Source organism: Anastrepha obliqua, chromosome 4 (genome assembly GCF_027943255.1).
Source record: "Anastrepha obliqua isolate idAnaObli1 chromosome 4, idAnaObli1_1.0, whole genome shotgun sequence".
NCBI classification, from domain to species: Eukaryota; Metazoa; Arthropoda; class Insecta; order Diptera; family Tephritidae; genus Anastrepha; species Anastrepha obliqua.
The window spans coordinates 114,295,675-114,309,807 of record NC_072895.1 but is presented as its reverse complement, the minus strand read 5'-3'; the positions used below and the strand labels follow the sequence as shown (position 1 = coordinate 114,309,807).

At 32.8% G+C, this 14,133-nt stretch overlaps 1 protein-coding gene and 3 non-coding genes across 5 annotated transcripts in view; all 4 read right to left on the bottom strand.

Annotated features, from left to right (window-relative positions):
• Nucleotides 1-935: 935 nt before the first annotated feature.
• The window catches only part of LOC129243695 (GTP cyclohydrolase 1), a 64,351-nt gene continuing 51,153 nt past the window's right edge, over nucleotides 936-14,133 (bottom strand). For both annotated transcript variants that reach the window (XM_054880902.1, XM_054880900.1), the window contains exons 3-5: nucleotides 2,780-2,945; nucleotides 2,459-2,575; nucleotides 936-1,509 (exon numbers count right to left, since the gene is read on the bottom strand). In XM_054880902.1, the coding sequence (XP_054736877.1) occupies nucleotides 1,380-1,509; nucleotides 2,459-2,575; nucleotides 2,780-2,945 (413 nt within the window). In that variant the 3' untranslated portion in view covers nucleotides 936-1,379. The remainder of the gene's footprint in view (nucleotides 1,510-2,458; nucleotides 2,576-2,779; nucleotides 2,946-14,133) is intronic.
• On the bottom strand, nucleotides 3,116-3,187 carry Trnaw-cca (transfer RNA tryptophan (anticodon CCA)). Its single transcript has one exon. It is a non-coding gene; the product is annotated as a tRNA-Trp (tRNA).
• Nucleotides 4,628-4,699, bottom strand: Trnaw-cca (transfer RNA tryptophan (anticodon CCA)). The gene has a single exon. It is a non-coding gene; the product is annotated as a tRNA-Trp (tRNA).
• Nucleotides 7,650-7,721, bottom strand: Trnaw-cca (transfer RNA tryptophan (anticodon CCA)). The gene has a single exon. It is a non-coding gene; the product is annotated as a tRNA-Trp (tRNA).

Here is a 14,133-nt window from a genome sequence, read left to right as displayed (position 1 = left end):
TCATACAATAAATTAACATTAATTATTTTCCATTCTCCAACACCTTATTAACTATTAAGAACCTTTTCTTAAGTGCATATTTTTAAGAAATATATTTTTAATGGTAAAAGTATTATATTAACTTAAGTCAACAAAATCATTTTTTTTTTATATTTCGCAAAATAGGTCTTTCTAATAGATAATTCAGCTTGAATGTAACAATGCAAGATTGCCGCACTTTTTCGTTGCTTATTTCATTAAAGTAAGTTTTATCAAAAATTTTCAGGTTCATCTTAAAGCTTCTTTTTTTGTTAAATGTTACTCTTTTAGTGCATTTCCTGTAAGTTTTCCAAACTTTATTATTATAACATTTGTGTTATTTGTGTTGTTATTCAAATTATTTTTATTGTTATTATTATTCAAATTTTTACTTTTCATATAATTTTTAACACGATTATTCCCTTTAGTTGCGTTCGATAATATAAAAATGTGTAATAGTTATTCATAATTTTTGCAAATAGGCGTTCGATTACACCAAAACATCATCAATCACTTAAAAATTTTGAGCTAAGTGACAGTTCGGTGCAAGAGACTGCAAAAATTAAGCATCACAAAAACATATCATCTTAAAGCATACTACATATATGTATATATGATTGTACTGTTTCAAGCAAACAAATTTATTTCTGGTGAATCTGGTCTTTTCAACACTTTTGCTCTTTCCTGCGTCCGCCTGAAATGGACAGTTTTTAGTTTTCTAGAAGCAATAAAACGGAAATTTTATACAAAGCATATTTATGATAAATACACAAATTTTCTACACAATCTACACTGATAGCAAATTTTGCGTTCGTTAACTTTTTGTTTTTTCTGCTCTTTAAGAGAGAATTTTTCCTTACGCTCTTGATTTGGATTGCTGGCTGCTGATGGGCTAATTTTCCTATCGAACACAACTATTCTTTTTTTATCTCACTTTTTGTAATATATATTTCACTAAATAATATTCCATAATCCATTTAGCCTTGATATTTGTTTTAAATTTTATTAGGTTTTTTAATGCGCTCATTTGTCTTGTACGACATTCAAAAAGTATTTACTTTTCCAACATTCACGGTAACTATCGTGTTGGCCGCTTAAGTACAATACAATTCTCTTTCTGGCTGTTTATTTTTCTTTTTTCTTTTCTTTTCGGGTTAAGTATTTTTATATAAATGTATGTATGTATATTAATATGTATATTATTTCTTATACAATATGCAATTTATATTTAAGTACATATATAGTTTTCTTTAAAATATTGTATAATAGCAGCATTCGTTATAAAAATTTCCGCCTTTACGTACTTCGGTTCATCGGAATGTTTTGTCGCATCTCCAGTCCAAATATTCAAGTGCAAGTACTTATTTGCTGGTGACGAGATTCAAGAATTCCTCTCTGGTTTTGGGGTCGTCACGAAAGACGCCTAACATTGTTGAGGTCACAGTTTTGCTATTGATTTTCTGTACGCCTCGCATTACCATACACATGTGACTGAAATTGAAAAAAATATAAATAAAATAAAAAAGTTCGATGAAATAAAATTTGCAATGTCTGTACTCGAAAAAGTTGTTTATGATATAAATTCAAAAACAAACAAAAAATTACTAACTACGCAAAATTAATCATTTTTGCAAATGGCGCCGTCGATCATATTTGACACTTGTTAACTAGATAGCTGCTGCATACAAGCAGAAAGCAATGGAAATTTTTTAATAAAAAAAAAATTGTTCAAAAACAAAATTGGATGAAAGCAGAAAGGAATGGAATTTTTTTTTAACTATTCAAAAACAAATTTGGATGATTAATTCTGAGCCACCCTATAGAACACAATTTTAGTAAAACATATCGGCTACAGAGATATATTTATTATTTTTTAAAATCATTTCGTTTTCTTTTATTTTATTTTTTGTTTATTTTATTTTATTTTATTTTCATTTAATTTATTTTATTTTTTTATATTTATTTTTTATTTTACGTTATTATATTTTAGTATTATTTTTTTATATAATTTAAATTAATTTTATTTTATTTTATACCATTGTATTTTATTTTATTTTATTTTATTTTATTTTATTTCATTTCATTGCATTTTATTTTATTTATTTTATTTTATTTTATTTTATTTTATTTTATTTTATTTTATTTTATTTTATTTTATTTTATTTTATTTTATTTTATTTTATTTTATTTTATTTTATTTTATTTTATTTTATTTTATTTTATTTTATTTTATTTTATTTTATTTTATTTTATTTTATTTTATTTTATTTTATTTTATTTTATTTTATTTTATTTTATTTTATTTTATTTTATTTTATTTTATTTTATTTTATGTTATTTTTATTTTTTTAATTTTTTATTTTTATTTATTCAATTTATTTTATTTAATTTTTTCATTTTTTTTTAATAACATAATTTTTTATTGTAAAATAGCACTTACACTCCTTCAATGATAACCGCAACTCCAGCTGGTTGTACGGCCTGTGTGACGGCAACGGCAATCTGCTTGGTCAGGCGTTCCTGCACTTGCAAGCGTCGTGAAAAGATCTCCACAATTCTAAATAATGAAAAATATTTAATTCATGAGAATCGAATAAAATATAAAATTATTTATTCCACAGTTCGTATTCTGGTTTGAATACAGAATTTATGAACTTAAGTTATTGCCACTTACTAAGCTTTAGTATTATAAAAAGAAAAGTACACATACAGGCACGCTTATGCATTTGAAAATACGAGTATATAGCATTTTAATACATACCTTGCCAACTTGCTGAGCCCCAAAATCTTATTGCACGGCAAATAACCAATAGAAACCTTTCCATAGAACGGAACCATATGATGTTCGCACATGGAAAACATTTCAATATCCTTGACGACAACCATTTCATCATGATCCTCATCGAAGACAGCGCCGTTAAGAACATCTGAAATAAGTAAATAAATACTGTAAGAATATTATGAATAAAACGCAAAATTGCATTTCTTCTAATATTGCGACTAAATATTATGATGCAAATGTATTAAAAGTTAAAAGATTTATTTTTTAAATAAAACTAAAATTATAAAAAAAATATTAAAAAAGAGTACTTCAATTTGACCCCGACGTGATTTGAACACGCAACCTTCTGATCTGGAGTCAGACGCGCTACCGTTGCGCCACGGAGTCATTTATATAAATTGCAGCAAATGTGCTACACAAGCACATGCATGTTACCCCTCATCAACACACGATTTTAAGTGCTCATTCACAATTATTGTTACCAGCTATTTACGATTATTGCATCCGCAAATCATTTATTTGACTAGATTTTATTTGTACGAAGTACCTTTTTTTCTGTTGTTGCTTTAGCTATGGTTTAGTAGTAGGCGTGTAATAATTTTAGCGCATTGATTAAAAGGCAGTTTGAAGAGAAAATATTGGTGAGACTTTGAAAGTTTTTTGATAAAAACAATATTAAATATACATCCATACATGCAATACCTAATAATTGCACATTCAATTTTGTTTTAGAATAACTTTTTTAATAAATAAAAAAAATTAAAAAAAAACATTATTTTGAGTGCTAGAAATCTTTATTTTGATCTTTGCGCGCCCCATTGTTTATCTGCTTGTGCACTGCAGCTGAATACATAGTTCACAAGTGTCAAATATGATTGACATACGACGCCATTTGCAAAAATTATAAATCTACCGATAGGGTAATTAATTTTGTGCCACATTGTAGAATGGCGGGCAAAAATATACGGTAGAAGTCGCAATTTCTTTTTCTCATGACAAGTGACTATAAAATTGCATTTCAGATATATTTATTCAAGAAAAAAGTGATCATCATTAACTAAGTTATCCATTTGAGGTTGCACTAGTTTACAGTCAAAATCACCCCCCAAAACCTAAATATTTTTTTTTTTCGAAAATCTAAATAATTTTTTTTTTCAGTCATGTGGTTTTCGAGATATCGCCAAATAACTGCTTTGGATTAAAGAAAAAAAACTAGAGCAGAAACATTTCAAATTTTGGGACATACCAAATTAAAGGTAATTAAATTTTCTATATTTACTACATATATTTCCTTCACTCCTCATTTTTCAATAAAATTAGTTTTCATTATTCTCAGGCGAATAACTGTCATATTTTTTGAGGTTTATTTGTTAATTTTTTTTTTAAATGTTAGTTTAAAAAAGAAGAAGTAAAAAATTTGGAAGTAATTTTTGTATATAAATTGAAAACTTTCATATTTTTGGCACGAAACAAAGCTTTTCATGAAAACATTTAATTTTGTGGATTTTCGTACTCAGCAGCCGATTTTACATAGAGATTAAATGGCCTGGTGCTTGGGTAAAAAATCAATAATTATTCGTAAGCCTGTTTTATTTGGGAAATTCTGACGCAGCTGTGCCCACCTAAAAACGAAAGAAGGATAGAGTGCAGGAACCAGCAATAATGTTTTGAAATTGCTTAAATAGCCATACCTGAGTTCAATTTTTGCAATTGTTTTATTTTTATCAAGTGACAAAAACCAACGCTTAATTTATAATTACTTTTTTATGCATAACTTGCGAATAAAAAAAAAAAACTGAATAAAAAAAGAGATCGCAGAGATATGGTTGACCCCGACGTGATTTGAACACGCAACCTTCTGATCTGGAGTCAGACGCGCTACCGTTGCGCCACGGAGTCTTATATTCACTCAGCGCAAATGGCGCATTTAAGCCCAAGCGCTTTATCAATATGTAAAAGCTTTAAAAACAATCTGAATGAGCAATACGAAGAGCAAGAGAATGAAAGTGTGCTTTTGAAACTTGAACCATTGAGTAAGTAAATCTTACCACGCTTGAACATAATTTCAGTGTGGTCAGGTTTCTCTTTGCGATGCTGTATTTATGATTTATTTTTTTACTCTAACCTCAACATATGAATTCTAATTTCACTTTCTTTTTTTTTATTAACGCTTCTTATAAATTTTTAAGAAGCGTTGTGCAATTGTGCAATCAAATTTTCATTTGATAATTTAACTTGTTTCAAAAAGCATTTTACAAAATAATCGCTATTCGCGCTTCATAAGATCTGCTGCCGTTGTCGTTTTAAATGGCTTCGAGATGAATTCAGCCGACGTAACCTGAATGCTGCAATTGAAATTTTTTTTTTTACTCGTTGTTTGTGAGATATAATTTTAGCGCATTGAGATATGGGAATTAACTGCATCCCTTCAGTCATAGTTGGTATGCCAAAATCACGAAGGTATGGCGCGTTTACTATGCTCCGTAGGATTTTGTTTTGAAGTCGTTGGATAGAGGTGATGTACTTTTGGCCAGCGCATCCCCAAAATTGGCATTCATTTTTTTTAGGTTTTTTGCTTTTTACTTAATGTTATCAAATTGTGCAGGTTTCTATCTTGAAGGTCCCACCATTTATGAAAATAAACATTCCCCATAAATATTTAAGGAATGTTACTGGATTGCCAGTCGTTGGCCGAGTATAAAACCGGGTCGTTCCGGTAAGCTAGAATAGACTGTCGTGGGAACGTTCGTTTTTTCGTATTATCACTCAGTAATGATGAAGTGAAAAGAATTTTCAGTACATGAGAATTTTAATACCTGCCTTTTTTTCTTATATAATTATTTATATAACTATTTTGCGAGTAAATAAATATAAATACTTAAATCGCTGCTCAATATTAGAAGTTTACTGTTGAAGCTATGTAAAAAAAGTATCAACACTTAATTATACCAGATAATGTTAATGCATTAACATTCTCTGATTATACTTAGCCTTGTCATAAGTTCTGTTACAAGTCAAGTCCATTACAGATATAAAATTATATCACTTTTTTTAATGAAGTGAGGTTTATTTAATCATGTAAAAAATAAAGAAACAAGTTTAAATTTACCCAAGCCTTCAAACGATTAGGTCACTCAGCTATTGCAGCACACACGGTTTCCATGGATATTGACATCGCCATTCTAACCAATGATTGTTTGAGACGCCTCAAATTTATGTGAGATCTTCGACAGGCCATTTTCTCCAATTTTGACCTCAAACTGTAGTCTAATGGATTCAGATTGGGACTTGCAGAGGGCCAATCTTCTACGGTTTGAACCCAGGAATATAGCTTTTTTAGCCACAGTTGGGTGGTTTTTGCCTTATAGGCTGAAGCAGAATCTTGCTGGAAGATCCAACGCACTCCATTGAAGAAAGTACTGCTCAACTGTTTCACTACGCCTTCTAAGACATCCTCCTGGTATACTTTCGCCCCGGTCTTAACCCCTACTTCGCAGGAATAGAGAGATGTAACGCTTTTACAGGACACTCCCCATCAAACCATTACGGATGCTGGATGGCGGTCACGCTGAGCCCTTAGCTTAGATTTTGTCGTTTTGCTTATTAAAATCTTCTTCGACAGTGAAAATTTTCTCATCTGTGAAAATAAATTTCATAGCCTCAGAGGAAGCTGCTGCATCTGTAGATCCTAATTTTTTTCAAGTGCGTGGCCAAAAGCTGACCACTTGAGCGACGGAAGGCTTTCATGTGGTTAGTCTTGACATGGATCTGATCGATACAATCATTTCCCTGGAGACGTTTTTCTACTTTGAAAGGAAATTTCTCCGAGTTCTTGAACGGCTTTTATTGCTGTAGTGGTTCGAACCAAGCGAGGACGACCACTTCTTTTTCTGTCTATCACTTCAGACGTTTGGGAAAAACGATTGATCTTGCGGTAAACAAACATTCTCGAAATATTAAGTTTTTTCCACAATTCATAAATCTCTCTTGCACTTTTACCACACTTTTGTAATGCAATCATTGCAATGCGATTTTCCTTAGCTCCCCACTCCATTTTTAAGAACAAGATGAAATTGAGTATAATTTATGAGTAGACAATGCATACGAACAAAAGCAAAAATAACGGAACTTTATTCTGCGAATTTGTTCTCGCTGTATAATGTATCTTTCATGTCATCTAATATTATATTTTATTTTGTTTTACAAAATTTAGCTTCTCTCTTTTTTTAACATCTGGTCACACTGCTTTCAAAGCTTTTAAAAAGAGCTTTTTCTTGTATAACATTAAGAGACTGGAGAGATAAAGAGTTTATAACAAATGGATTTTCTCTTGAATGTTCAACTGCAGGGAACCTCCCATGCGAATAAGAGAGTTGCTTTGGGGTGAGTATTTAAATTTGGCAATTTTTGTTTCTAACCAAATAATTAAACAAAAAAACGAGCTAAATAATATATCTATTTTATAAATATAGTAAGAGTATACAAAGTTAAGTGCAGCAATTTTGCCCAAGCGATAGAACTAATGACGTTAATAGGCTGCAATAAAAACAGACATTTTGCAATCTTTAAATAGCATTTTGTATTCTAAAATTTTCTGTTATTTGTTTTTATGCTGCCTTATATGTATGTAAATTAACGATTTCACCTTTAAGGAAATAATAATAACAGCATCGTTACACATTCTATGTATATTACGTACATAAATGCTGGTACAATGCCGATAGGCGATTTCAGTAAATACTGGCACTTAAATATTGCATTTTATATTATTTTGTCTTATAAATGTATACATTTTTCTAATACTAAAAAAAAATTAATTTGTAATAAAAAGAACAGTCTATCAAATTGTTGACCCCGACGTGATTTGAACACGCAACCTTCTGATCTGGAGTCAGACGCGCTACCGTTGCGCCACGGAGTCATACTTAAACACTCGCGTAAATTAGCCATATGAGTGCGGAGTGCGGGCATAGCAAGCGTAAATAACTGGCTCACACTAATTTATGTATGTACAACTTAATAATAATAACAGGTGGTTAAATTTTAACGGCCTCAACGTCAAATTTGTTTCTGCATTTTATTTGACATCGGACTAACTCAATTTGAAGCATGGAAAGATATACAATCGAGCAATGCGTTAAAGTTATTCAGGCTTATTATGAAAACGGGCGTTCAAATCAAAATGCATATCGCGCACTTCGTGATTTTTTCGGTTAATTTAATCGTCGAAATGTGCGTACAATCGGAAAAATTGTGCAAAAGTTTGAGCAAACCGGGTCTGATGTGAAAACACCAGTGCATGCTCGTACAGCTCGTACTGCAGAAATATTGCTGCTGTTCGCGATAGTGTGGTAGAAGAGCCGTCCACCTTAACTCGTCGTCGTGCCCAACAATTGCACCTCTCACGCTCGCCGTTGATGAACATTATGCATAAAGACTTGCATTTACACGCTTACAAGGTGCAATTGACTCAAGAACCGAAGCCTCTTGACCATTTCAAGCGTCGTCAATGGTCAGAATGGTGGCAGGAAATGGCAAAAGTGAATGACCAATTTTCGAAGAAAATCATCTTCAGTGATGAGGTACATTTTCACCTCAGTGGATTCGTCAATAAGCAGAATTGCCGCATTTGGGCGAATGATAATCCAAGAGTGATTGTCGAAAAACCAATGCACCCATAAAGAATGGCTGTTTGGTGGGGTTTATGGGCCGGCGGCATCATTGAGCCGTATTTTTTCCAAAATGAGGTCGGTCAGGTAGTTACTGTGAATAGTGTTCGCTATCGTGAGATGATAACGAACTTTTTATGGCCCGAATTGGAAGATACATACAGGACCGGTGCCCCTTGTCACACAGCTAACGAAACAATGGCTCTTTTGCGCGAAAAATTTGATGGCCGAATAATCTCAGGTCGCGACGATGTCAACTGGCCGCCAAGATCATGTGATTTGACACCGTTGGACTTCTTTCTTTGGGGTTATTTGAAAGAAAAGGTGTACGTCGATAAGCCAGTAACAATTCAAGAGCTAAAGGATGAGATAACTTGGCACATTAACGGCATAGAACCTCAATTATGCCTCAGCGTCATCGAAAATTGGGACCATCGGATGGAGGATTTGGCCGATATTTTGTTCCATATGTAATTAAGCCATACCAATATTATCATAATAAAGAGAAATGACAATAATTTCCTAAAAAAATTGTATTTTATTCAAAATCATCCCCGGCCCTTGAAACTTAACCACCCTTTAGTATTTTTCCGAAAGATTTATAAAGTAGAGTTGATCAGTCAGCCAGTAAGTGAAAATATACTTACGTTTAGTCCAATTTCAACAAAGGTAAGCCGATTTTGGTAATCGAGCGATAGATTCAAATTATCGTCTTCAGTAACAAAATCCAATTGTTATTAAATTTAATAGGATATAGAACTTATAAATTAAAATTAGAAATTTCTATAAGGCAAAATTAAAACAAAATCAAAAATTCGTTTTGAAAACCAAAACAAAACGAATTTTCTTGGGCTAGTATTAAATAATTTTTCGATTAGAGTACCGCTAGAGATGTTATGGATTGTTTGATATACAATATGGCGCAAAATGAATCATCCAATTTTGTTGCTGAATGATTTTTTTACTAAATGAAAAACATTATTTATAATATTTTTTTGTATATTTTAAAGGCAATGTAACAAAAATCTAACTTAGCTTGCACAAGGTGCCGCAAAATTAATCATCCAATTTTGTTTTCGAATAACTTTTTCACTAAATAAAAAAATATTTTGAGTGATGGAATCTTTTTTTCTTACCTTTACGCGCTCCATTGCTTGTCTGTGTATGTAACTGTATATTTCACAAGCGTCAAATATGATAGACGACCGACGCCATTTACAAAAATTAAAATTTTTCCGATACGGTGATTAACTTTGCGCCACCTTGTACAGAGTTGCCTCAGAGCTTATGAGTGGATTTTATGGCTAGAAATTGCATTTTAACCATCAATCACTCACCGTATTCGCCTGTTATGGCTCTCTGAATTTCTACCTATTCGGAAAATTGCATTTGGCCATGAAAGGAAAACGTTTTGCGTCCGTAGAGGCCATCCAAAAGGCTTGTACCGACTTGTGCAGAGGGGACTATTTTGAATAAATAAACTCGAAGTTATCAGAACAAAGCTCCTGCCGTTTCTAGTTTAGCTCAGTCTTGTTTATTTTGCACTTCACCTTGTATGTTACAAAGACAAGAACTGTAATAATCGTAGCCGGCATGCGTAAAATTTGAAGAGTAATAGATTTAGAAATAATGCCGGTTTGGTATTGTTGCTTAAACTAGTCAGAATTAAAATTTATAGAAGTAGACATTACTAAGTGTATCTAATGCTTGTGTGTATGTATGTTGGAATGTCTACTAGCAAATTGGCAGCGTGAGCTATTTGACCTTTCAAAACCTGAACAAATGCAACTTAGCATAGGCGTTTTCTTCATATTACACATTTATGTTGACAACTAGTTGCATTTTTGTTGTAAAATACTGTATTTTTGGAGCAAAAGTCATATATGTACACACATATGAACATACAAAACATGAAAAACGGCAATTATTTTGTAAAATGTTAAATTGAACAGGTTTGAAAACCAGTTGTTTTGGTCTGTACTGAGCGATTTTTAGATTTTAAATAATTCCAGTTTTTATATTTTCTTTTATTTTTCAGATTTTTAATTAATATTGATTTGTAGCGTTCTTTTGCGTCAATTAATATTTGTTTACATATGTATGCATGTATGTGTTTATTTTGTAAACGTGCCACATAAAGCTTACTTTTGGTTATAAATTCAAATATGAAATGAAAGTACATTGCCTTCAAGATATTAAAAAAAAGTCAAAAACAAAAATGTATATTATATAAAATTTCAAATGCTTCCAAGGGAATGGACAAATGAAAGGCACACATTTTATTTACCAAATAAATGGGAATAACTAAAGGGTTTTCCAATAACAGGTGTTATTTTGAATAGCCCGCTATTGTCGCTTCGGTAGATGTCACTTTTGAAGCAGTCATTTTTTGATATTTGACAAGTAGAAACTACGCTATTAATAAAAATGGAGCGATAAACGCTTAAACAAGGCATTGAAATTATTAAAATTCACTATAAAAATGGTGAAAATTTGGCAGAGACGGTTCGTAAAACTCGAACATTTTTGGGTCATTGTGAAGCACCTTGTCGGACCGCAATACAGAAATTGGTGAAAAAATTCGAGCTGTTGGGACAAGTTAGTGATGTGAAGAATAAGACCCGTGCACGTCGCTCAAGATCAGCCGAAAATATTGCTGTTGTAACCGAAAGTGTTGAAGAAAGCCCAGATTTGACCATTCCTCGTCGTTCTCTGGAATTAGGCATTCCACAAACGTCATTACACCGTATTTTGTATAAAGATTTGGGTCTTAAGGCTTATAAAGTCCAGTTAACACAAGAACTCAAGCCGGCCGATCAACGGCTTGTCTTTGCTGAGTGGGTCGTTGAAATGCATGAAAATGATCCGGAATTCCATTAGTGATGAGGCCCATTTCCACCTCGGTGGTTTCGACAACAAGGAAAATTGTCGGATCAGAAAATCCAAAAGTTATTGTTGAAGAGCCTCTCTATCCTCAACGTGTGACTGTTTGGTGCGGTTTATGTTCCGGCGGAGTCATTGGGCCTTACTTTTTCGAAAATGAAGCTGGAGCAACAGTTACGGTGAATGGATTACGCTATAGAGAGATGATTAATGATTTTTTATGTCCGGAATTGGATGATATTGATCTGGATAACGTTGATTTTCCACAAGACGGCGCTATGTGCCACACAAGCAACGAAACCATTGATCTTTTACGGGAAAAAATCAAAATAACACCTCTTATTGGAAAACCCTTTATAATAAAACAAAATTCTAACTAATTGGCAGCGGCATCTGGAATCAAATTCTAGAAAACTCTCACACTAATATTGCCATATTTTTATCAGATGTTGCTAACAGAACAGCTGATTAAATTTTTTTCTTTTTGGTGGTTTGAATGTGAAGGTGATCTGTTTCTATCATCTATTCCAAAAATACAGCAATGTGGTGCACCATTATGAAATTTCAAATTAAGGACGAAGAGGGAGAGGGAGAGAAGATACAAATACTCTCACTTTGACAAGCAGGCACCAATCAGCTGATGCATAGATTCTTTTCTCATTTCTGCCACTTTGCATAGATTCGCCGTTCTGATTGAAATTCGTGAAATATGTGGAAAGTTCGTGGGATTCATGGAACCCAAGGATGATAGAATACAAAGTTGCGGCTTCCGAATTCGCTTTGTCGTCAGAGCCCATGAATAAACGAGAAAAAGGAAGGGAAATTACTTGTGTGTGAAGAAGAAGAGTTGGCGAAAGCAATGGAAATAAACAAACACAAGAAATTATACGCACATACTCTCCTGCCACGGTAAAAAAACTGAATTTGGAGGTATTTTTATAATTCGTGCTTTCGCAATTCAACACGTGGCACTTCGTTTTCATAAAATTGTTTAGTTTAAATGTCATAAATCCCAATATTACCAATCCATTCACTGAATTTTCACAGACATGCAGTTTCTCCTCCTTTCGTTTGTTTGTCTTGTATTGATAAGAGACCTGACGTCAGACTTGTCAAAATCGCGAAAAATAAAGTAACAGTTTTGGGAAGACGCCACCTTCAGTAGTCAATTCACATTGCATGGAACCTGTACAAAGTAATCAGCCAGATTTTCCTATTCAAACCACCAAATGGCAAAAACAAAATGCATCTAAATTTGTTTTGTACTACTGCTACCAAGGCAAATCTATTAAAGGTGGCGTTGGTAAATCAGCTGATTGGTTTTTTTCTTTCGCCGTGTCCATGTAGCTGTCAGCACAGAATAAAACAAGACGAATTAATTTTTTGTTTTCTACTTTTCCAATACTTTGCCGTGACAATCAACGTACAAAACATGGTTGTTGGTCGAGTGCCACCACCTTTAGTAAATGCGCGTTGACTGCTAACACCTTGTACGAATTCATCTTGAATATTGCTGTGCCATTGAGATCTGCTCGCGTCAATGCTTTGGTACAAGTGATAAAACAGGGCAGTCTCAGTTAATACCGAGGGTTACGGCGCGATGTTAACCGATTTTTTGTTTTCCCAAATCAAAGGAGATTACACAGATGATATTTAGTTTCAATATACATATGCTACGTGCCCCACAGTCAACCTTCCATTAGATTTTTCGCGCACTATCATCGAAAATTGCATAATCAGTCGAAGCAGCAATGCCAATTGGCTTCCTAGAACCTGCAGTTTTACCTCATTCAAATTTTTTTTGTAGTGCGCCATTACTAAGAAAAGTGTCGAAAGTACGGAAAATGTCCTGAAATTTTTTTTTATTATTATAATTAAAACTAAATTTTTAAAAAACTTTTCTTTTTCAACAAAAAATTACCTAGCATTTTCCCATCAGTTGAAAGCCTTAAAAAATAAATCAATATTTTTTGCTCGCCAAGAATTCCCCACCTACAATTTGTTCCTTTCCCTTCTTAAACTGATTTGCATTCATCAAAAAGGCAATCACTATGCGCATAAATATACACAAATATCCACCGGTAATTTATGTAATTTACTGGCAGAAAGAGATGCAAAGAAGATAAATAAAGTACATATTTACATACATACATACTTGTCAAAGAAAGGTTCAGAAAAGTTACGAACTCATCAACATCCAACAGCAAGAAAAACAAAAACAGAAAAAGCATTTTGTTAACCTTTAATTTTGCGCAGCTACTCTCTTCACGCTTATTGACTTTTCTCACCAAGGCATGCCACTGTGGCCAAGCTTATTTTATTTATTTTCGGTTGGTTCGAGAAGTGAAAAAACTGTATAACAAAAAATGTCTATGGAACTGATATAGGATTTATGAAAACAGTAGCTTTGTTGAGCTTGTAAGTCACAGTAGTGAGAGAAGGAAGAGAGAGCAGCACACATAGGCATAGACTGAGATGAGCGCAAACTCCAACTTTTGACTGCCTTAACAGTGTGCACTGATGTATTTCCCCAATTAGGTATTTCAATAAGTACCTATAACTCCAAAATCACACCCCATCCGCAGATGTAGGTGGGCTGCTATTGAATTGGGGTTTGGTAGTGGGCGTAGGTTGTTACACATTCTTTTGCTCCAACCACTTGTTGTACATTATTCGACAATTTAGGGTATTTTTAGGAATTTTTCGTTACAATAAAAAAATGAAAAAGGATATTTAAATTTTTAAGGCTTTTTATTTAACTTATTTTACATGCAAAAATGA